Source organism: Salvelinus sp. IW2-2015, linkage group LG4q.2 (assembly GCF_002910315.2).
Source record: "Salvelinus sp. IW2-2015 linkage group LG4q.2, ASM291031v2, whole genome shotgun sequence".
NCBI lineage: Eukaryota > Metazoa > Chordata > Actinopteri > Salmoniformes > Salmonidae > Salvelinus > Salvelinus sp. IW2-2015.
In genome coordinates, this window is record NC_036843.1 from 4,849,708 (window position 1) to 4,875,043 (window position 25,336).

Here is a 25,336-nt window from a genome sequence, read left to right on the forward strand (position 1 = left end):
CTAAAACACGCTCTCTGTGCACCGGAGGTGTGCTTTGATGTCTGCCTTACTGCGTGCACTGCTTGTTCACGTGATGCGCTCATGCTGACACGCGAAATGGTTTTCGTCTGAGCCTGTGCTAGCTCGTGAGATCTGGCTATGTCGATAGCTTTGTCCAGCGTTACCTCAGACCCAACATTCAAAAGTTTCTCTCTCACTCGCGGTGAGTGTATTCCAAATACAATACGGTCCCTGACCATCTCATCCTTGTTTGCATAATCACAGTCTTTCACAAGCAGACGCAGTTCTGTCACAAACTGTTCAAAAGACTCGCTAGCTCCCTGTACTTTCTCATGGAATTTGTACCTAGCGAATATCGTATTGGTCTTCGGCACAACATATGCTTCAAAACGATCGTAGTATGTTTTCAGTACCTTTGATTCAGCCTCGGTAAGTGTCCATGTGTTGTAAATATCTCTCCCTTTTTCACCGATCCAGAGGAGTAGGTAGCTGCATTTTCCCTCTTCTCCTCTTTCCTTCAGAGGACCCGTGAACATTAGCTCCACATGCTGTTTGTACTTACGCCATGCATCGGGTAAATTTGTAGACTCCCAGTCCATTCGAGGTGAAGGAACTCCAGAAAAATCCATCTTTTAAGACCTTTTACTCTGACACCATGTCTTGTTTTGCACGCTTTGTACAAAATAATAAAATGCAGTACTACAGGATATTTCTTAACGTAGCTCTTTATTAGCTAGCTATAACTGGCATGTTAACGTATCGCCAACCAGGATCAAACTGACCATCACCTAACCATTTGGGTGGTCTTAACCAATCATAGCACAGTATGATATGGCGGTAAAATGCATCCAATTACAATTCAGTATGTTTACACATATGAATATTACACTCTCCAGTGGGTGTATCAAAACATTCAAAGGCCATTTTCTCAAAAGTGTAGTTGCAAGTTCATGAACTTTCAAAGCAGAATTACTTTCCCATTGTACCTCAACTGTAGTGTATGATATACCATTTTCTAGCTCTGAGTCTCTACTATTATCCAATGTAAAAAACACAATTTCAATTTTTGCTACATAAGACCGATTCGAGCCGGTCGGTCCCATATGTCCTGACCAAAATATTCAAGTCATTGCATAAAGTAAAAATAGTTATTTTTGTGTGACTAATAAGCCCAAGCTGTAGGCTAGGCCATGATAAACAGTATGTTATACAATATTTCAAATGTATATATAAAACAATAAATCACTACATTGGGGAAAATAAGTAGTGTGTACACCTTGTCACCAGTGTAAAATTCCAAATACACTTTGATGTGCTAAACTGTGTACGCGACCAATACACTTTGATTTGATCACTATTCGAAGCCCCCGTTGCCACAACAATTGAAGTTTAATTTAGAACAACTGACATACAATTCTTTTTTAAATATATAGTCTGCCACCTTGCATACATAATTCACAAATGTAAAAAAAAAAAAGTTTAAAAAAAAGAAATCATTGCAATTTATAGTATCCCATTCCAAACAGTGTTGAACATATCAATACTCTAGATATTAGTATCAAGAACACTAATGGCGAAGCAAAGGGAGCTAGAAAAGGTAGAGGAGCTAGAATAGAAAAGGAGGAAAGGAAAGGGAGATGGCAAGGAAAAGAAAGAAAGGGAGCTAGGATATTGTTGAAACTTTTTTTGTTGAAAGGTGAATGGCTTGCAATGTTTAGCAAATATTTTAATTGGAATTTTTACATTGAAAACAAGTTCATGCCAATAGAGGTAACAGATCCAGGCAAATAGTCCAAAACTGAGAGGTGACTCAAATTAAGCACTGGAGTAAATACTATGTAATTGATCCATCCTCAGTTCTCCTATCACAGCCATTAAACTCGAACTCTTCACAGAAGACACACGCTTTCTACACTTGTAAATACATACACAACAGGTGAAAAAAATCAAGTGTAAAAATGCTTAACGTGTGTGAAATTAAGAAGACAGGCGCTTTATTCACCTGTTCATGCAAAAAGGACATGCGGATGAATCAAGCGTAAAAATGTACCCCAAGCAATTAGAACACTTGAATTTTGTACTTTCAGACGCATGAAATTGTTCCACTGCACACATTTCGAATGCCTTTGTAGTAACGGACACAATTTCATGTGTCTGGAAAGTACCACGTTGTAACCCCTTCCGCGTCAATTTCCGGGAGTTTGACTTTGTTTGAGTCCCATCCTGTTGCGATGAATTGCTTACTCAGGGAGGGAGGATATGTTGCTAAATTTGGATTAAATTGTTAGAATTAGTAAATGCAATTACATAATGTAAATGCTAAAGCAAGGCGTTGGTGAGAAAAATGGAGGAAGAAATAAAAATGTGTGTTTCTACGTAGCATTACAACTACGAAGCTGATGCTGGCTAGCTAGCTTCTTTTCATGTGTATATATCATGGCTGGTTAGCTAGCTAGCAATAGAGTCTTCTGCCTAGCCTAGGCCTGGGCAATTTTTTTCCGTGGAGGGCCACAGAATATATTTCTGCTTTCGCGGGCCAGAATCATATTGTGTATGATTATGTTGACAGATATATCTACTGTAAATCACGTCCAGATATGCTTCTTATTTTACTTTTTTACATGCAGAAATAAACCACATCCATGTTCTCCTTTTGTTACGTATTTTCATTATTAAACATGCAATGAACTAAACGAAGGGAAAAGTACACTATGCATTCAGCACCACGGACAGAACTCTTGTTAACGGGTATGCACAAAAACACAAGAAAGAGAGAGCTCAACATTACATTTAAACTACTCAACCAGTGTGAGGAGTGAAGTCTCTGATGGGCATTGACTAGAGCAGTGAAGTCAAGTATAGTTTCTGATGTCGCTATGTGCAGGATTGCTGAGAGGTGAGAGTCAGTAAGAGATGATCTGTGCCTTGACTTGTTATATTTCATCACTGAAAATGTCTGTTCACATACATAGGTTGACCCAAACAGTACAAACATCTTCTGAGGGTGACTCCTAATCTTTGGAAAGTTTTGTTCATCGAGAGAGGCAAAGAACCTCTGTGACATTGTTTTGAATACTTCACCAATCACTGCATCAGACTGAAGATCGATAAGCTCAAGTTGCAGGTGTCATTTTCCAAGTGTCATTTTCCAACACTTTGAGATCCTCAAAACGATGAGAAAACTCACCGTTCAAAGCATGCAGCAGTGATGTATACTTCTCACACTGGTCATCTGATAGGGAACAGACTAGTAGTGTCGGAAGGTGGGTGAGATTGTTGGCTTCTACTTGGCGGGTCAGGAGGACTAATGTTCCCTTGAAGGCTTTGACAAGGCTGTACATCTGATGTGGAAAAAGGCTCTTCCCTTGTAGTTTGTAATTCAGTTCATTCATGAGGGCCATGATGTCCACGGTGAAGACAAAATCAGCCAACCACTGATTTTGTAGGGGAGATCTGCATGACCCGACACTGTCTCTTCCAACAGTGAGACAAACTGCCTGTGGTTTAAAGATTTTGCTCTTATGAAGTTTACCAATTTAGTGACTATATCCACAACATGGCTCATTTTCAGAACACATTTACAGAGCACCTCCTCCTGAATAATGCAATGCACGAAAATAATTTTCTGATCTGGGTACAGCTCAGCTACTTGATTTTGTATCCTTTTCAAAAGGCCAACGTTTTTTCCTGTCAAGTTTGGGCAACCATCAGTGGTCACACTAGATAACTTTTTGAAACTCAGTCCCAGCTTTGAAACACACTTATTAACCTCCTCCAATATATCTTTCCCAGTGGTTGTGCTCTTCACTGAAGCAAGCTTCTCTGTAATTTAAAGTCTGGGGTTATGCCTCGTAAGAATATCAACAACTGTGCCCTGTCACGTGCATCACTGCTCTCATCCAGGGCCAAGGAGAAAAAAGTGAAATCCATTTCCTTGTCTTTCAACTGTTGTTCCACATTGTCTGCAATGTCCTCAACACACCGTGTCACTGTTTGTCTTGAGCTCTCTTCAGCTCTTTCTTGTCGAGAGCAAAGTTTTGCTGCAGTCAATTAAACATTCTTTAATGAATTCACCCTCAGCAAATGGCTTGTGATGTTTAGCAATTTTGTGGGACAGTACATAGCTAGCTCTCGCAATTCTGTTGTTTGCTGAATGCAGTTTTGTGAAAAGTCCTTGCTGCTTTTGCAATTGAGAAAGCAAGTCTTTCGATGCACTTGCCCTCTGCTCAGAAGACATACAGTTGAAGTCGGAAGTTTACATACACTTATGTTGGAGTCATTAAAACCGGTTTTTAAACCATTCCACAAATTTCTTGTTAACAAACTATAGTTTTGGCAAGTCGGTTAGGACATCTACTTTGTGCATGACACAAGTAATTTTTCCAACAATTGTTTACAGGCAGATTATTTCACTGTATCACAATTCCGGTGGGTCAGACGTTTACACACACTAAAGTGACTGTGCCTTTAAACAGCTTGGAAAATTCCAGAAAATGATGTCATGGATTTAGAAGCTTCTGATAGGCTAATTGACATAATTTGAGTCAATCGGAGGTGTACCTGTGGATGTATTTCAAGGCCTACCTTCAAACTCAGTGCCTCTTTGTTTGACATCAAAAGAAAGACATCAAAGGAAAATCAAAAGAAATCAGCCAAGACCTCAGAAAAAAAGTTGTAGACCTCCACAAGTCTGGTTCATCCTTGGGAGCAATTTCCAAATGCCTGAAGGTACCACATTCATCTGTACAAACAATAGTACGCAAGTATAAACACCATGGGACCACGCAGCCATCAATACGCCTTCAGGAAGGAGACGCGTTCTGTCTCCTAGAGATGAACGTACTTGTGCGAAAGTGCAAATCAATCCAAGAACAACAGCAAAGGACCTTGTGAGATGCTGGAGGAAACAGGCACAAAAGTATCTATATCCACAGTAAAACGAGTCCTATATCGACATAGCCTGAAAGGCCGCACAGCAAGGAGGAAGCCACTGCTCCAAAACCGTATTAAAAAAGCTAGACTACGGTTTGCAACTGCACATGGGGACAAATTTCGTGCTTTTTGGAGAAATGTCCTCTGGTCTGATGAAACAAAAATAGAACTGTTTGGCCATAATGACCATCGTTATTTGTAGGAAAAAGGGGGAGGCTTGCAGTCGAAGAACACCATCCCAACCGTGAAGCACAGGGGTGGCAGCATTATGTTGTTGGTGTGCTTTGCTGCATGAGGGACTGGTGCACTTCACAAAATAGATGACATCATGAGGCAGGAAAATTATGTGGATATATTGAAGCAACATCTCAAGACATCAGTCAGGAAGTTAAAGCTTGGTCGAAAAATGGGTCTTCCAAATGGACAATGACCCCAAGCATACTTCCAAAGTTGTGGCAAATAAAATCACATTTATTTAATAAGCCCTTCTTACATCAGCTGATATCTCAAAGTGCTGTACAGAAACCCAGCCTAAAACCCCAACAGCAAGCAATGCAGGTGTAGAAGCACGGTGGCTAGGAAAAACTCCTGAAAGGCCAAACCTAGGAAGAAACCTAGAGAGGAACCAGGCTATGGGGGGTGGCCAGTCCTCTTCTGGCTGTGCTGGGTGGAGATTATAACAGAACATGGCCAAGATGTTCAAATGTTCATAAATGACCAGCATGGTCAAATAATAATAATCACAGTAGTTGTCGAGGGTGCACGAAGTCAGCACTCAGGAGTAAATGTCAGTTGGCTTTTCAAATAGGCCGCTCATTTAAGAGTATCTCTACTGCTCCTCCTGTCTCTAGAGAATTGAAAACAGCAGGTCTGGGACAGGTAGCACGTCCGGTGAACAGGTCAGGGTTTCATAGCCGCAGGCAGAACAGTTGAAACTGGAGCAGCAGCACGGCCAGGTGGACTGGAGACAGCAAGGAGTCATCATGCCAGGTAGTCCTGAGGCATGGTCCTAGGGCTCAGGTCCTCCGAGAGAGAGAAAGAAAGAGTGAGAGAGAGAATTAGAAAGAGCATACTTAAATTCACACAGGACACCGGATAAGACAGGAGAAGTTCTCCAGATATAACAAACTGACCCTAGCCCCCTGACACAAACTACTGCAGCATAAATACTGGCTTAAGGACAACAAAGTCAAGGTATTGGAGTGGCCATTACAAAGCCCTGAACTCAGTCCTATTGAACATTTGTGTGCAGAACTGAAAAAGCATGTGCGAGCAAGGAGGCCTAAAATCCTGACTCAGTTACACAAGCTATGTCAGGAGGAATGGGCCAAAATTTTACCAACTTGTTGTGGGATGCTTGTGGAAGGCTACCCAAAACATTTGACCCAAGTTAAACAATTTAAAGGCAATGCTACCAAATACTAACTGAGTGTATGTAAACTTCTGACCCACTGGGAATGTGATGAAAGAAATAAAAGCTGAAATAAATCACTGTCTACTATTATTCTGACATTTCACATTCTTAAAATAAAGTGGTGATCCTAACTGACCTAAGACAGGGAATTTTTACTGGGATTAAATGTCAGGAATTGTGAAAAACTGAGTTTAAATGTATTTGGCGTATGTAAACTTCCGACTTCAACTGTATATAAATTGTTAGTCATAAAATATGATGTCTCTAGCTCTATCGATCTATGAGTAATTAGGAAATTCTCTCCTATAAACATCATTGTACTGTTTGGAAAAAATGTACAGTTGGTGACCGGTTAATGAGTGTCGGTTAGTCGGCAGCAAAATTTACAGACATTTGCATCCCGACATTACATCCAAAAAGTCGGATTTCGTAACCTAATACATCCAATAATAAGCACAGAGCTCTGTTGACATAGCAGTGCAGGTTTCTCATAATAACTTGAGGATTTTACATTTTGTGGTAGCCTTCTTCAAAGTTGTTTTCACAGCTCGCATCAATATAATTATGTTGACACGAGTAAAATGTAAAAGGCTGAAAATAAAAAGGTTGGTAAACGCTCAGTGCTCTGTTGACATTTCACAGAGATATGCTTGTTGTGAGAAATCTTCAAAAATGTACAGGAATTTCAAAATATGAAAACCGTATACTACAATATGAAAGTACTACATCCCATCTTACCTCTACATTGTTTGATTTCCTGCGGATTCGAGAAGATGACGAGAAAATGAGCCTGTCACTTAGCTGTTAATGAGTTAATGGAAGAGTTATGATCTTCAACTAAGCGATTTTGATCCGTAAAATGTACCTCAGGCCCAGTTTTTCAGAAGTGATCTGTTTCAGTTATCGGATAGGATTAAATTAATGCTTTTTCCATTCTATTTCTATGCATTTAATCCTATCCAATAAGGCTAAGAGAAATCCAGATAGATAACTGTAGATCAAATTGGGCCCTGAGGATTTAACTCTATAGGGAACTTTACGCAACATTGACCTCAGTGAGAAGGAGAAGACGAAAAATAAGAATGTTAAGTCAAGGGCCTATACCGGCCAATGGGGAAATAGGGCTAGCACAGGCTATATATCAGTTCAAGTTTCAAGTTCCAAAACTTGGTTTGGCCTTTTGGCATATTCAGTAACAGTGGCGATTTTAACATGAAAATATTGGTGAAGCAAACTCAACAAAGCTGATGACATGCAACAAAACCAGTACAACTGTCTACACATTGAATGCACTAATAACCAATCCCAAAAATGAGTTTTGAGCCACAAACACAAACGTTATAAGATTTGGGTTATCAGTTTATGGCTACTGTACTTCCCATATCTTTAGTTCTTATTGCATGGAAGACCACGGTAGTCGAGCATACTTTTAGAGTAAACTAGCTAGCTAGTAATCGGTCTACAATATTGAGATATTGCCTGCATGGGTCTGCCTGTCTGTTAAAAAGGGGCCCGTGAACAATATGCAACTTTTATAACATTATTCTCTTGCTTACATAACTAACCCTTCTTCTACATGTGGTTCCATGGGTATTACAGTCAGCCATCAAACATCAACAATAAGAGAGGTAGCCTTTGCACCTCATTTTCGAACACTTTGAAACACAGAAACTATGGATACAACTTCCTGTATGCTCATGCATTATTATAATTAATTTGCCCACCTCTAGAAATCCCTGCATTAGCATGTTTCTGTTTGCCGATACATCCTGGAAAAAATAAACCATATTACTGGCCTGCTAATGTGCCTGGACCTTGTAAGCTAAACTGCTGAGAAAAACCCCATAACTGATCCAAATGGTCGCCCAATCAGGCAGGCTAGATGCAGTTATTTCTAAATGAATATGCATTCAAAATGCCAGGCTTTTGAGCAGTTATTTAAATGACATTGGCTATTCACTGCAGTTTACAGCCTTAGGCTAGAATTTTGTACTCACTTGAAAACAATAATAGCATTCTTCATTAAATTGTGTGGTTGTAGCCTTGGTAGGATACATTTTTCTGTCCCTAAAAAAAACAGAATCATTAGGGTAGCTGTTCAAGCTGGTACCGGGGGACTGGGAGGAAGCACACTCAGTGTAGGCTACCTATGATTTCGTTGTCTGATTAAACAATCTTTTCCTTTCACTGTGTAAATTGACTTGATGTATTCACTGCAGGATTACGCCTGAGTTCATGAATTATGGGATAATATGCATACGCTTCGAATTTAGCCTATAGGCTACATCTCGTGCGAGTCTGTCTTTGTTCGGTTGCAAAATTACGCACCTGGCCTCTCTGCTGCCACAGTTATTCTCCTTAAATCTGGTAGAGTCTCAGGAAAAGCCAGACTGCAAAAGCTTGTTGGACACTTATACTGAACAAAAATAATAAATGCAACATGTAAAGTGTTGGTCCCATGTTTCATGAGCTGAAATTAAAGATCCCAGAAATGTTCCATATGCACAAAACGCTAATTTCTCTCAAATGTTGTGCACACATTTGTTTGCATCCCTGTTAGTGAGCATTTCTCCTTTCCCAAGATAACTCATCCACCTGACAGGTGTGGCATATCAAGAAGCTGATTAAACAGCATGATCATTACAGAGGTGCACCTTGTGTTGGGGACAATAAAAGGCCATTAAAATGTGCAGTTTTCACAATGCCATAGATGTCTCAAGTTTAGGGAACATGCAATTGGCATGCTGAATGCATGGATCTAATCTCTCTAAGCTGCCTCCAAAGTTGTTTTAGAGAATTTGGCAAAAAGTCCAACCGGCCTTACAACCCCAGACTACGTGTGACCACGCTAGCCCAGGACAAGGGCTGTGGCGGTCATTACATTTTCTCAGCAAGTGTTTGTCAAGCAAATAACTGGTGGTCTCACATTAATTGACCGTTAATGAACAATAAAACATTGTTTTATTGTTGGCTTCCACGCATCTCATGGCTTCCACGCATAGCCTACAAGTCACTGATGCAGACCTGAACATTTACATTTAATAAAGTCTAATAAATCCATGTAATATAGCTTACACCATCACAGTAAATACATTATTTATTTTAGACAGGTCTAAAGAAACATGATATGAATAAAATGTAGTCTATTTCAGAAGAACAGAATAGCACACTGAGTTGCCCTTATGTTAGGTCCTGATCTCGCTATGCCATATAGCTGTGGTCTACACGAGTTAATTTAGCAGAAAAGATTTGCTTAGGATTCCGTGGCAGTATTTTATCTTATTTTATAGTATGAAGAATACAATTGAACATTTGAATAAAATATAAAGGATATTTTCTACAAACGATTTGAGGGAGTGTGCACATGCGGCTATTCTGTGTTGAGCGGTTAACAAAAGAAACAGGTCGTCCTATATGCTTAGAGTAATTTATGTAACTTAAGTTGCGATACAAATGTTGGGTTATATGTTTTAGATTTTGAATACCTTCTAAGGCTGCATGATGCGACTAATGATTATTTGAAAAAGTGCATGAAAGGCTTGAGCTCTGCTTTGTTTTTTTGTGCAGGCTGTACACACTTCAGTCGCTCATTCAACATTTGATACATCGAATTTCCCGGTTGTATGGCCGTAATGCCCCCCCCAAAAATCCATGCCTTTTAGCGGCCGTTGTGAATCGAACCAGGGTCTGTAGTGACGCCTCTAGCACCAAGATGCAGTGTCTTTTACCGATGCGCCACTCGGTAGCCCTTATGACCATCAACAGCATCAGAGCTTGGAGAAGCCTAATTACCATGACTCATGACCACTGGCGGTAATACAGTTACCTAAACAGCGCTACCCTGGACCTCTACATCCAGCTTTTTTTATACCCGTGGGAACTTTTGAGAAAAGCCACCTGGACTGCTGATGAAACTGTGGGTTTGCACAACAGAAGCATTTCTGCACAAACTCCCAGAAGCCGTGTCAGGGAAGCACATCTGCATGCTTGTCATCCTTACCAGAGTTTTGACCTGACTGCAGTTCGGCTTCGTAACCGACTTCAGTGGGCTCACCTTCGATGGCCACTGGCACACCGGAGAAGTGTGCTCTTTATGGATGAATCCCAGTTTCAACTGTACCGGGCAGACGGCGTGTATGGCGTTGTGTGGGTGAGTGGTTCGCTGATGTCAGCGTTGTGAACAGAGTGCCCCATGGTGGTGGTTGGGTGATGGTATGGGCAGGTATAAGCTACGGACCACAAACACAATTGCATTTTTATCAATGTCAATTTGAATACACAGAGATACCGTGATGAGATCCTGAGGCCCATTGTCGTGCCATTCATCCACCGCCATCACCTTATGTTCCAGCATGATAATGCACAGCCCCTTGTCGTAAGGATTTGTAGACAATGTCTGGAAGCTGATGTCCCAGTCCCCTCCAATATCCAGCAACTTTTAACAGCCATTGAAGAGGAGTGGGACAACAATCCGCAGGCCACATTCAGCAGCCCGATAAACGATGTGAAGGAGATGTGTCGCACTGCATGAGGCAAATGGTGGTCACACTAGATACTTACTGCTTTTCTGATCCACGCCCCTACCTTTTTAATGTGTCTGTGACCAACAGATGCATGTGTATTTCCAGTCATGTGAAATCCATATACAAGGGCCTAATGAATTTATGTCAAATCTTTGAAATTGTTGAATGTTGCATTTATATTTTTGTTCAGTGTACATCGCAGAAGACTGAAATATAACAAAACCGTTTCACATAGAAATAGCAGATTTTCAGGGCCTCCCGGGTGGCGCAGTGGTCTAGGGCACTGCATCGCAGCGCTAGCTGCGCCACCAGAGTCTCTGGGTTCGCACCCAGGCTCTGTCGCAGCCAGCCGCGACCGGGAGGTCCGTGGGGCGACGCACAATTGGCCTAGCGTCGTCCGGGTTAGGGAGGGTTTGGCTGGTAGGGATATCCTTGTCTCATTGCGCTCCAGCGACTCCTGTGGCGGGCCAGGCGCAGTGCGTGCTAACCAAGGGGGCCAGGTGCACGGTGTTTCCTCTGACACATTGGTGCGGCTGGCTTCCGGGTAGGAGGCGCGCTGTGTTAAGAAGCAGTGCGGCTTGGTTGGGTTGTGCTTCGGAGGATGCATGGCTTTCGACCTTCGTCTCTCCCGAGCCCGTACGGGAGTTGTAGCGATGAGACAAGATAGTAATTACTAGCGATTGGATACCATGAAAATTGGGGAGAAAAGGGAGTAAAATGTATTTAAAGAAAAAAAAAGAAATAGCAGATTTTCAACAGGTAAAAAACATGTTTATTCATTCTGAAATGTTGAAACATTAACATTCCACCCATGAGGTGGTCGATTTGGTAATTTAAGGTCAGGAAAGGGTTTTTAATAAGAAGCGTGCAGTGGGATGCATTTGTTCAGTCGATTGACTGGTGCAGGACGATAAACTTTCCTCTAGTGTGGACGCTCCAAACATTTTGTAGTTATGTAGCCTAAAGTGTATCATTATATTTATTGTTATAGGCTTGGTGGATGGTCCTTAACTCTGCCACAACACAACTAACGTATGTCTAGCTACGTAACATTAGTGAACTTGAATTAAAGAAATATAAAATGACACTTACACTTGTTCACTTGAATTTTATACACTCTTTCAAATCATTTACTCTGGCGAGTTTGCCACCCGTGTACTGCAGTAGGGAAATAAAGCGGAAGTCGAATCCATCACCTCCGTTGTTTGGCTGTGCCTGTAGCAACATTCAAAAATGAGGTGGATAGTATATTATGGCTAGCCTACTTAAAAACATGATCCACCACCAACCACTTGACTTGAATCGTCTTTTTCAGCATGCTTAATTTTAATGGATGGACAGTTTATGAGCACTGAGACGTTCTCTCTACATGTCCTTCATAACATTAAGTTAGAAAATCATTTGCTAGTGGATAGTTTAACTCGTCGACATGTTTTATCTAGCTAAGCTACCTAGCTTGAAGATGTGGTAACTGTGCGTGGTAAACCTAGTTATGAAGTTATCCCATCAGTCCAAACAATGTTACCGGGCATAAGAGGTTGACTTATCTGTGGCCAATGACAATGAGCCTTCTTGGGAGGCCACATCTACTACAGATAGAACAAAGAGCCAGATATTTTACCGGATGTTTAAATGTGAAGCATCCAGTTAGTGTTTCCACTCACTACCAAATATGGTGATGAGAGGAAGCCCAGTTGCCAGCAGTTGACAGCTCATTTTCTCATCGATGAAACATTTGATCGCCATATAGTTTTGTTTCCAAAACTAGAATCTGTAATAAAACAGTGTGGACTGTATTTGCCAAAGTTTCCAAAAATTACATTGTTTAGAAGGCGTGCAAGGGGCAAATTCAATTATTGTACACATGCACTTCAGAATTGTATTATTCACATGCGCCGTATACAACAGGTGTAGACCTTACAGTGAAATACTTACTTACAAGCCCCTAACCAACAATGCAGTTTAAAAAATATGAATAAGAAATACAAGTAACAAGTAGTTAAGAGCAGCAGTAAAATAACACAGAGACTATATACAGGGGGTACCGGTACAGAGCCAATGTGCGCGGTGGGGGGGTTAATGCAAATAGTCTGGGTAGCCATTTGATTGGATGTTCAGGAGTCTTATGGCTTGGGGGTAGAAGCTGTTTACCTAGATCTAGACTTGGCGCTCCGGTACCACTTAACGTGCAGTAGCAGAGAGAACAGTATGACTAGGGTGGCTGGAGTTTGACAATTTTTAGGGCCTTCCACTGACACCACCTGGTATAGAGGTCATGGATGGCAGGAAATTTGGCCCCAGTGATGTACTGGGCCGTACACACTACCCTCTCTAGTTCCTTTGCGGTCGGAGGCCGAGCAGTTGCCATACCAGGCATTGATGCAACCAGTCAGGATGCTCTCGATGGTGCAACTGTTGAACCTTTTGAGGATCTGAGGACCCATGCCAAATCTTTTCAGTCTCCTGAGGGGGAATAGGTTTTGTTGTGCCCTCTTCACGACTGTCTTGGTGTGTTTGGACCATGTTAGTTTGTTGGTGATGTGGACACCAAGGAACTTGAAGCGCTCAACCCGCTCCACTACAGCCCCGTCGATGAGAATGGGGGCGTGTTCGGTCCGCCTTTTCCTGTAGTCCACAATCAACTCCTTTGTCTTGAACAGGTTGAGGGAGAGCTGTTGTCTTGGCACCACACGGAAATGTGCAAATAAATAGAATCTCACTAGCTCATGCTTGGCTCTGCCCACCTCCTTGCTTGTTCTACTGTCGTGGTAATTTCCTGTATTAATAAATGAAGAGGGTTTACAAACCACACACAAGTCAGAGTTATATTTTAAACTTCATCTTTAATTATATGAGCTTCACCATAGCCCTTTGACTCTCAGATCAATTCAGTGTCTATAAATGAGTTCTGAGAGTGCTTACAAAAGAATACTTAGTATCTTTTATAGCCAAGATACACCCCTCTCAACTCACATGACTAACCACAGATCTTAGGAACTTCACAAAGGGCCTTTTACTTGAGAGAGGAGTATCCCATAGCCAGATAGCATTAGCTATAAATTATCGTTCATTTTGCTCTCTAAGACGAGCTTCTAATCTCGTTCTTGGTACTTCATAGTACCAAAACATTACCTCATCCAATGGCATATATCAATTGTCAATTCTAGATACACCCATCTCAAATACAACCCCTCTTCTCCCCACTCCTGGACAAGCTCACTGAGGGGAGTGACTTGTGCACAGACATTGTGGAGCCAAGAGATAATTGGTTCCCCCTTAATCATCCCTTCACATGGTTTAACAGATACATTCACATATGAAGACAATGTTCCATTCTGTTCACATATGAAGACAATGTTCCATTCTGATATTCTGCATATTACCAGACATGCAAAAGTCAAGCCTGACCACTCCCCTCTCTGGGCCCCAAGTGACTTTTCCCTAGAGTAGAAAGGAAAAATGCAACTGCCGACAGTATAGTCCAAAAAGAGACATTCTAATGACAAGTATCTCACATAAGCATATTATGAAAGTAAATAAAACATCTTATTTATCTATGTTACCTAACTAATTCTGATTCAGCTACGACACTACCCACTATAATTAATTTGTTCCGATTGGAAACGACAAGCTCTGGTCTCTGTTTGCTTCTACTGTAAATCAATGGAGCACTGAAGATGGGCTTTTGCTGGCGACGTAGTCTCCCTATGAGTGACAGCACCCTGAGCCTGTTTTGCACCCTGAGCACCCTGAGCTTGTTTTGTTACGCCAATGTTTGTAAACAAAGTAAAACACTGTATAGCATCAAAACATAGTTAACTATAATTTTGATATCATGATGGTTAGTCCTTGCATACATAGCTCCCTCTATGAATTTGAGAGTTGTTACATTTCTCCAGGACCATTCCTCAGAGGTGGAGTGGCCACTTATTGTTTCAATTAATGATTCTAGCTTTTCAATATTTTCCTTCTCTTTGCTAATACAGAGCCGCTGGCTCTGAGCCAGCAGATATCGTACATGGCTTTTAGTTTAATGTTTAAAAGGCAATATAAAGAACTTTATTTGGCACTTATATTCCACATTTGCTCCCCTGTGGAAAATATATAAACTCTGCCTATAAAAACCTGCATGGTCCCAAATATTATTGAACAGTATTTCCATTTCTATTTCAGAGGTCCGGGTTCCCAATTTCCAGAATCATTCTCTTCTCCCAACATTCCCAGGTGTGGCTGCTGTCAGCTGATGAGTATGATGTCATCATTGCTTGGAGCCCTGAAACAGAACAATCCAGTCATAATCCCAAACAAAAAAAGTTGACGGTCATTCCAGCAAATCTTTTACTAGCTTCAATCACCCATAGGGAAAAACCACATTAGGCTACCCTTACATGTACAATGTTTTATAATTATCGACTTTGTCTCATTGAACAGAGGACAAGCAGTGTTTCCCTTACCAAAAATGCTTGACATGAGGGGAGCTCGAACCCATGGTTAATGAGCACTGTCATTTCAGGCAACTGCATTAGCTAAGTTTGCCACCAGGAAGTAATTATGTTGATGGTACGTCATGACATCTATATGACAAGTCCATATGGCTCTTCAGCTTTTATTTTTTTACAATGTACAATAAACTTGTTGCATTGACTGATTTTCTGTAAAAGCACATGGATGTGTGCACAACAGATGAGCAAAAGTGTAGGATTTTGACATATGAGAAAACGTGCCTTTTGAATTGTGTCTAACATTAGTAGCCTAGTCAAGGATGCATTATCATCATCACGCAATGTTGGCACTCTATACTTGAGACAGACCAAGAGGAACAAAAGTAAACCTTGAATTTTGAGGTTAAATATCCCTCTGGTGACCAAGGACCTATTTTAAGAAATGTAATTTGTTGGTGGATATAAAGTTTAAGATCTTTGATAAGCTGATGCAGAATTTGTTGTTACAGGAAATAATCATTGTCTGCTGGTGAGGTTGGCATAGGGCTAACACGTGGCAGGTTATCGGATGGGACCAACTACAATGTAGGTCCAGGTTAAACTGAAACTTTTTCTAATGTTCACAAGTATGGACCCTAGGTTGTCTGGTAAAACTTAAAGCTTTGTGTTTGCATTCCAAATGCCACGCTATTCCATTTGTAGTGCTATGTAGGGAATAACGTGGCACTATGTAGGGAATAGCGTGGCATTTGGATGTAGTCCCTGAAAGTTCGAATGTAGAACATTTTAAAAACACTCAAAAGTTTCTAAAACTGTTAAAATTATGTCTGTGAGTATAACAGAATTGATATGGCAGGCGAAACCCAGAGGACAAACCACCCCCCCCAACATTTTTTTTTTCAGCCTACCACTGTTTTCAATGGCTGTCACTTTTATTATAAGGTGAAATCCTCCCAGATTACAGTTCCTAGTGCTTCCACTAGATGTCAACAGTCTTTAGAAAGAGTTTTCTGGTTTTTGGAAAAATGAGCCAGGAATGGTCGTTTTTCTAGGTGGCTCCCATTTTGGCTGTAGTGTCTCCAAGCGCGTGGAAGGGAGCGCGTTCTTTGGTATTTTTCTCCGGTAAAGACAATAACAATTCTACGTCTTAAATTGTATCATTTATTTACGTATTTGGGTACCTAAGGTTTGATTATAAACATTGTTTGACTTGTTTGGAAAAGTTTATTAGTAACGTTTGGGATTCATTTATTTTTGCATTTTGATGGAGGGAAACTGGGTGGATTATTGACTGAAGCGTGCCAGCTAAACTGAGTTTTTATGGATATAAAGAAGGACATTATCGAACAAAAGGACCATTTGTGATGTATCTGGGACCTTTTGGAGTGCCAACAGAAGAAGATCAAAGGTAAGGCATTTTTTATATCGCTATTTCTGACTTTCGTGGCCACCTGCCTGGTTGAAATATGTTTTTCATGCTTTTGTATGCGGGGCGCTGTCCTCAGATAGATCCTTTTTGAAATCTGACACAGCGGCTGGATTAACACGAAGCTAAGCTTTATTTTGATGTATTACACTTGTCATTTTATGAAAGTTAAATATTTAGAATTCTGTAGTTAGAATTTTTCGCTCTGCAATTTCACCGGATGTTGGCCAGGTGGGACACTACCGTCCCACCTGCCCATAAGAAGTTTTAACTAGCAGCGATGAAGTGAAGAATGGTGACGAAAATCAACAGAACCGCTAACGGAAAGTCTACAAAGGCCCAGTCACAACAAGCAGCAGCTAGCGCCAGTTTGAGTACTGACAACACTTCAGACACCCAGCAACAAGATTCTGCCACGGCAATGAACAAATTCGAAGGCTGTAATAAAAACTATCAACGATCATTTTGACAGGCTCGAAACAAAGTTTGAGTCCCTAAAGACAGCACAGGTCGAACTGAAGAGCCGCATGGACACAGCCGATGAGGCTGTCTGACAATGACACCCGGATTGGAGGCCTGGAAACCACCTGCCCGCAGCTTTTTTTAAATTAAGGCGCTCCAAGCCCAGGTTCTCGACTTAGAAAGCAGGAGTTTCAGGCTGAACAGCAGACTTGTTTGCATTTGGGAGGACGAAGAACAAGGTAACCCACAGAGTTCGTGTCCAAGCTCATTCCCAAGCTGCTGGCCAATGACAACTTCCCAAAGCACTTCATTGACCGTACACACCACTCTCTGCAGGTGAAGCCCTCACTAGGTGCCAAGCCGTGCACCATAATAGCAAGGGTAAATCAAATTCAGGAAAAGGAGCTCATCAGCGAGCTATGGAATACAAAGGCCAAAAGGTTTTCATTTTCCCCGACGACACCATGGAGGTGAAGGCGCAGCAGCACGCATTCCAAGATGTCATGCAGACCATGAGAGAGGGGGAGGTGAAATACAGCCTGCGTTTCCCAGAAAAGCTGCATATTCATCACAACGGCATGACAAGAGTTTTCACCAAGCCCGAAGAGGCTGCAACCTACTCATCAAAACTACAACAAACCCTCTGCAAAGGTGAAATCACTCGCCACATATTTCTGGGATATTGACTGAGCAAACAGTGGATTTTATGTTGATTCATAAGCAGTAACGTATTAATTTGTCTATTCTAGCTATCATGCCCGGCGGTCCTCATTTACATGAGAGAACAGTGCTTCATTTGGGGAAGCAGTGGGGAGGGGCGGGTTTCTCTGGTGTCTGTTACTGTGTTTGGTTGTTTTCTGTAGCCAGAAGTTTTATTTTCATTTGTACATGCTTAAGATGTTTTATTTGAAATCCTCTTGGATATAAATGTCAGGAAACGATCTCGGGAATCAGTCAGATGTTAAAGGTGTGCTTGTGCTTCTAGTTCCGACCATGCAATAATATCTAACAAGTAATCTAACCTAACAATTTCACAACTACCTTAAACACACACGTGTAAAGGAATGAATAAGAATATGTGCATAAAGATATATGAATGAGCGATGGCCGAACGGCATAGGCAAGATGCAGTAGACGGTATAGAGTACAGTATATACATATGAGAAGAGTAATGTTGGGTATGTAAACATTATATAACGTGGCATTGTTTAAAGTGGCTAGTGATACATTTATTACATCCATTTTTTACATTATTAAAGTGGCTAGAGATGAGTTAGTATGTTGGCAGCAGCCACGCAATGTTAGCAATGGCTGTTTAACAGTCTGATGGCCTTGAGATAGAAGCTGTTTTTCAGTCTCTCGGTCCCCGTTTTGATACACCTGTACTGACCTCGCCTTCTGGATGATAGCGGGGTGAACAGGCAGTGGCCTGGGTGGTTGTTGTCCTTGACGATCTTTTTGGCCTTCATGTGACGTCGGGTGGTGTAGGTGTCCTGGAGGGCAGGTAGTCTGCCCCCGGTGATGCGTTGTGTAGACCTCACTACCCTCTGGAGAACCTTACGGTTGTGGGCGGAGTAGTTGCCGTACCAGGCGGTGATACAGCCCGACAGGATGCTCCCGATTGTGCATCTGTAAAAGTTTGAGTGTTTCTGGTGACAAGCCGAATTTCTTTAGCCTCCTGAGGTTGAAGAGGCGCTGCTGCGCCTTCTTCACCACGCTGTCTGTGTGGGTGGACCATTTCAGTTTGTGAGTGATGTGTACACCGAGGAACTTAAAACTTTCCACCTTCTTCACTACTGTCCCGTCGATGTGGATAGGGGGCTGCTCCCTCTGCTGTCTCCTGAAGTCCACGATCATCTCCTTTGTTTTGTTGACATTGAGTGTGAGGTTATTCTCCTGACACCGCACTCTGAGGGCCCTCACTTCCTCCCTGTAGGCCGTCTCGTCGTTGTTGGTAATCAAGCCTACCACTGTAGTGTCGTCTGCAAACTTGATGATTAAGTTGGAGGCGTGCATGGCCATGCAGTCATGGGTGAACAGGGAGTACAGGAGAGGGCTGAGAACGCACCCTTGTGGGGCCCCAGTGTTGAGGATCAGCGGGGTGATGTTGTTACCTACCCTCACCACCTGGGGGCGGCCTGTCAGGAAGTCCAGGACCCAGTTGCACAGGGCGGGCTCGAGACCCAGGGTCTCGAGCTTGATGGCGAGTTGAGGGTACTATGGTGTTAAATGCTGAGCTGTAGTCGATGAACAGCATTCTTACATAGGTATTCCTCTTATCCAGATAGGTTAGGGCAGTGTAATTGCGATTGCGTCGTCTGTGGACCTATTGGGGCGGTAAGAAAATTGGAGTGGGTTTAGGGTGTCAGGTAGGGTGGAGGTGATCAGGTCCTTGAATAGTCTCTCAAAGCACTTCATGATGACGGAAGTGAGTGCTACGGGGCGATAGTCATTTAGCTCAGTTACCTTAGCTTTCTTGGGAACAGGAACAATGGTGGCCCTCTTGAAGCATGTGGGAACAACCAACAGATAAGGATTGATTAAATATGTCCATAAACACTCCAGCCAGCTGGTCTGCGCATGCTCTGAGGACGCGGCTGGGGATGCCGTCTGGGCCGGCAGCCTTGCGAGGGTTAACACGTTTAAATGTTTTACTCAAGTTGGCTGCAGTGAAGGAGAGCCCGCAGGTTTAAGTAGCGGGCCGTGTCAGTGGCACTGTATTGTCCTCAAAGCGAGCAAAGTTGTTTGTTTGTTTAGGAGCAAGACATCGTTGTCCGCGACGGGGCTGGTTTTATAGTTTGTGATTGACTGTAGATCCTGCCACATACCTCTCGTGTGTGAGCCGTTAAATTGCGACTCTACTTTGTCTCTATACTTACGCTTAGCTTGTTTGATTGCCTTGTGGAGGGAATAGCTACACTATTTGTATTCGGTCATGTTTCCGGTCACCTTGCCCTGATTAAAAGCAGTGGTTTGCGCTTTCAGTTTTGCGCGAATGCTGCCATCAATCCACGGTTTCTGGTTGGGGAATGTTTTAATAGACGCTGTGGGTATAACATCACCGATGCACTTGCTAATAAACTCGGTCACCAAATCCGCGTATTCATCAATGTTATTGTCCGACACTATGCGGAACATATCCCAGTCCACGTGATCGAAGCAATCTTGGAGCGTGGAATCCGATTGGTTGGACCAGCGTTGAACAGACCTGAGCACGGGCGCTTCCTGTTTAAGTTTCTGTCTATAGGCTGGGAGCAACAAAATGGAGTCGTGGTCAGATTTTCCAAAAGGAGGGCAGGGGAGGGCTTGTATGCTTCGCGGAAGTTAGAATAACAATGATCCAGAGTTTTGCCAGCCCGGGTCCGCAGTCGATATGCTGATAAAATTTAGGGAGCCTTGTTTTCAGATTAGCCTTGTTAAATTTCCCTGCTACAATAAATTTGTGGTTTCCAGTTTACATAGAGTCAAATTAAGTTCTTTCAGGGCCGTCGATGTGTCTGCTTGGGCGGGATATACACGACTGTGATTATGATCATAGAGAATTCTCTTGGTAGATAATGCGGTCTGCATTTGATTGGAAGGAATTCTAAGTCAGGTGAACAAAAGGACTTCAGTTCCTGTATGTTGTTATGATCACACCACGTCTCGTTAATCATAAGGCATACACCCCCGCACTTCTTCTTACCAGAGAGATGTTTGTTTCTGTCGGTGCGATGCGTGAAGAAGCCAGGTGGCTGTACCGACTCTATCCCGAGTGAGCCATGTTTCCGTTTAACAGAGAATGTTACAATCTCTGATGTCTCTCTGGAAGGCAACCCTTGCTCGGATTTCGTCCACCTTGTTGTCAAGAGACTGGACATTGGCGAGTAGTATGCTTGGGAGCGGTGCGCGATGTGCCCGTATACGGAGCCTGACCAGAAGACCGCGCCGTCTGCCCCTTCTGCGGCGCCGTTGTTTTGGGTCGCCGGGTGGGATCCGATCCATTGTCCTGGGTGGTGGACCAAATAGGGGATCCGCTTCGGGAAAGTCGTATTCCTGGTCGTAATGTTGGTGAGTTGACGTTGCTCTTATATCCAATAGTTCTTCCCGACTGTATGTAATATAACCTAATATTTCCTGGGGTAACAATGTAAGAAATAACACATAGATCAGTGACCCTGCACTCTTAGCCTTATAAGTCCACTTTTAACAGTTGGCATGACATGAGGTTACTGCGTAAGCTCCCACAGTCCATATCTCACTGATAACGCTTGTTGTTCATGTGATAACACAGCTCAGTGGAGTTACACAAGTGGCTATATGTATCAAGCATTTCAGAGTGCGGATCAAGGATCTAAAAGGCAAAACTTATCCTAAATCAGCACTCCTACTCAGAGATGTTTGATAAGGTATATAGAAATCAAAGCAAAAACTAGTATAATACAATTAAAATATGGTTTTCTGTCATCAGTGGATGAATGGGCAATATAAATGGATAATGGCGCATGTGACTTCACAAAACATTTCCACAATATTTCTTAATTAACCTTTTGTCAATAGGGGGAGCTGTTAGCATTATAATTTTTTTTACATTTCCAAATTAAACTGCCTCGTACTCAATTCTTGCTCGTACAATATGCATATTATTATTACTATTGGATAGAAAACTATCTCTAGTTTCTAAAACCGTTTGAATTATGTCTGTGGGTGAACCAGAACTCTTTCTACAGCGAAAATCATGACAGGACATGCGAAGCTCTGAAAAATAGTCTCTGATCTCGGATCAGTTTTAAGCTCTGTGTATGCCCTATGGATCGAAATGAACTGCACCCGCCTTCCCCTGGATGTCAGTAACCAATGAGAAGTGGAATGGCGGTTTCTAACGTGTTCTCAGAGTTTATAAACGCAATGGAGTGAGATGTCCCTTCTTTTGGACGCTCGCCAGGACGCAAGGGAGGACATCAGAATGGCATGCTCAAAAGCTCTCGTTATTGATCAAAGATATATCCGTCTGTGATTTAATTCGATATAGGTGTTAGAAACATCATAACGAAGTTATTTGAAACCGATTATTTCAGTTTTGATGCGAGTATATTGCTATTTTTCGGAATTTCCTTAGTATTGCGTTTGAGGATTTGGACATGTGTGTGCCATGTAGATCGTTAGCTGCTAGTTCCGAAGTTGAAGAGGTCGTTTAACAACAAAGCAACGATTCTTTTGGATAAAGGACACATTGCCCAAGATACTGATGGAAGCTCGTCCAAAAGTAAGAGTTATTTATGATTTTATTCTGTATTTATGTGGAAAAATGTAACCGCAGTTGTCGGCCATTTTTTGGCGGCACTAGTCTGGCTGTAACTCACAATGTATGTCTAGTAACGTTAATTTTTAAAATCTAAATCAGCGGTTGCATTAATAACCAATGCATCTTTCATTAGCTGTCCAACCTGTATTTTTTAGTCAATCTAATCGATAAATAATCGTAAACATAGGTGCCTTTCCAAGATGGCGCCGTCCAGAATGCATGCCATGTTTTGACAGATTACATTGCATAACCACGATTTGTGATGCTAAATATGCACATTTTCGAACAAACTCTATATGCATTGTGTAATATGATGTTACAGGACTGTCATCTGAAGAATTCTGAGAAGGTTAGTGAAAGAATTTATATATTTTGGTGGCGATAACGTTATCGCCCCTTTTGCCTTGATTCAATGCGGGGTGATGTTAGCTCATGTGGTATGCTAATATAACGATATATTGTGTTTTCGCTGTAAACACTTAGAAAATCTGAAATATTGTCTGGATTCACAAGATCTGTGTCTTTCAATTGCTGTAGGCTGTGTATTTTTCAGAAATGTTTTAGGATGAGTATTTTTGGTAATTGACGTCGGTCTCTGTAATTATTCCGGCTGCTTCCAACGCTATTTCAGATTGCAGCTGCAATGTAGAACTGTGATTTATACCTGAAATATGCACATTTTTCAAAAAAAACAATATGCTATATCATAAATATGTTATCAGACTGTCATCTTATGAAGTTGTTTCTTGGTTAGTGGCTATATATATCTTTATTTAGTCGAATTAGTGATAGCTACTGATGCAGGAAAAAAAGGTGGAGAAAAAAAGTTGTGTCTTTTGCTATCGTGGTTAGCTAATAGATTTACATATTGTGTCTTCCCTGTAAAACATTTTAAAAATCAGAAATGATGGCTGGATTCACAAGATCTGTGTCTTTCAATTGCTGTAGGCTGTGTTATTTTTCAGAAATGTTTTAGGATGAGTATTTTGGTAATTGACGTCGGTCTCTGTAATTATTCCGGCTGCTTCCAACGCTATTTCAGATTGCAGCTGCAATGTAGAACTGTGATTTATACCTGAAATATGCACATTTTTAAAAAAACATATGCTATACCATAAATATGTTATCAGACTGTCATCTTATGAAGTTGTTTTCTTGGTTAGTGGCTATATATATCTTTATTTTGTCGAATTAGTGATAGCTACTGATGGAGTAAAAAAATGGTGGAGTAAAAAAGTGTGTCTTTTGCTAACGTGGTTAGCTAATAGATTTACATATTGTGTCTTCCCTGTAAAACATTTTAAAAATCAGAAATGATGTCTGGATTCACAAGATCTGTATCTTTCATCTGGTGTCTTGGACTTGTGATTTAATGATATTTAGATGCTTGTATTTACTTGTGACGCTATGCTAGGCTATGCTAGTCAGCTTTTTTACTGTGGGGGGTGCTCCCGGATCCGGGATGAGTACCAAGTAAAAGTTAATCCTTTATGCACCATTTATCAAGCGTTGGTGCTTATGTTCGCGGGTTGATATGCATCTGATGCATATGCTAAAGTGGACGCTCGGCAACATTATCTAGCAGGTATTTATAGGCTGAAAGGCCACGCGGTTCTAGTGTTGTTTAAAAAGACTTCAGCACAATAAAGTGTTCACATGTATAAACAAGTGACTAAAAAGGGGGCAAACAAGATTTAAAAAGCATCTGTAAAAAAACAAAAAACACTTGGTAAATCTCAGAGCAATTGAGAAATCACTAAAACCTAAATCCAAATAGTCATTCAGGTGGGAGAATAAACTGTCAATGCATAAGAGAACCAACATAACTCTCCCCTCATCAAAGAGCTTGTAATCCTTCCAAATGTCAAAGGATTGTTGGCATGTTAACTATATTTCCTCAAAACCTTTAGTGAAATACATCATTACAGTTGTTGGTTAGCTAGCGAATTTGTCATTTTAGCATAAATGTGACAAGAGTCAAAACAAGACACAGTTTTGGGCCGGGACGATCGCTGTATCGGGATATTTTTTTCCATGGCAAAAATGACAACACGAATCAGACCAAACTCTTTCATCCTTAACCTGCTTGCATGTAAAATATTGTGCGCTATAGCTTGGAAAATAAATGTGACGCTGGATGACAACATTATGTTAGTTTCTAACATTAAGGCAGTTTGTTTCCTTGCCACAATACTAACGAGTATTGCGAGGCCCTACATAGTATCAATAACAAGACATGAGCTAAAAACGAGCCACCTATGATTCCCCACATGGAAGCATCTTGTCATTGTTGCTAGCTTTCTGACCATCTAGAATCATAACGCACATCATTCATGATGTTCTCAGCTAACCCGTCTATATGCAACACAGACAGACCTTGAACTGGCCATCTGTTGACCAGCACTAACTGTTGGTTTCCAAGCAAGTGCTGAGAGTGGCAGATACAAACAAGCCTCCCAATGAGTCAAACATGCTATACTGCAAATTAATCAAAACAGAGACCTTGAAATGGCCATTTGTTGACCAAAACTAGCTTTTGCATTCCAAGAGTCACAGATATGCTGCTGGAGTGTCACATTAAGGTTTCCATTGACCCAGGTGTATTCAACAAAAGCGATGTCAAAAAAAGAAAGAGAAGAAAAAAAGTGGCGTGTAATTGGAGCCGTTCGACAAGAGTGTCTAACTTCCTCTGTGAAAAATTGACACTTTTTTTTTTTGCTGAATACTTTTGAAGATAATGTTTTTTTGCAGAACAAGGAATGTCCTGACTTTCAAGAATGCCTGAATTGCTGCTCTTTAGTTTTTGGGTTGGCTGGCAATTTCACAACTACATGAGTGCAAGTTCCACCATGG

General features: G+C 41.6%; 1 protein-coding gene across 1 annotated transcript in view; it reads right to left on the reverse strand.

Annotated features, from left to right (window-relative positions):
* Positions 1–13,692: 13,692 nt before the first annotated feature.
* mcoln2 (mucolipin TRP cation channel 2) overlaps positions 13,693–25,336 on the reverse strand; it is a 47,690-nt gene continuing 36,046 nt past the window's right edge. The window contains 1 exon segment of the mRNA XM_023986195.2: positions 13,693–15,142. Within this exon segment, the coding sequence (XP_023841963.1) occupies positions 15,106–15,142 (37 nt within the window). The 3' untranslated portion in view covers positions 13,693–15,105.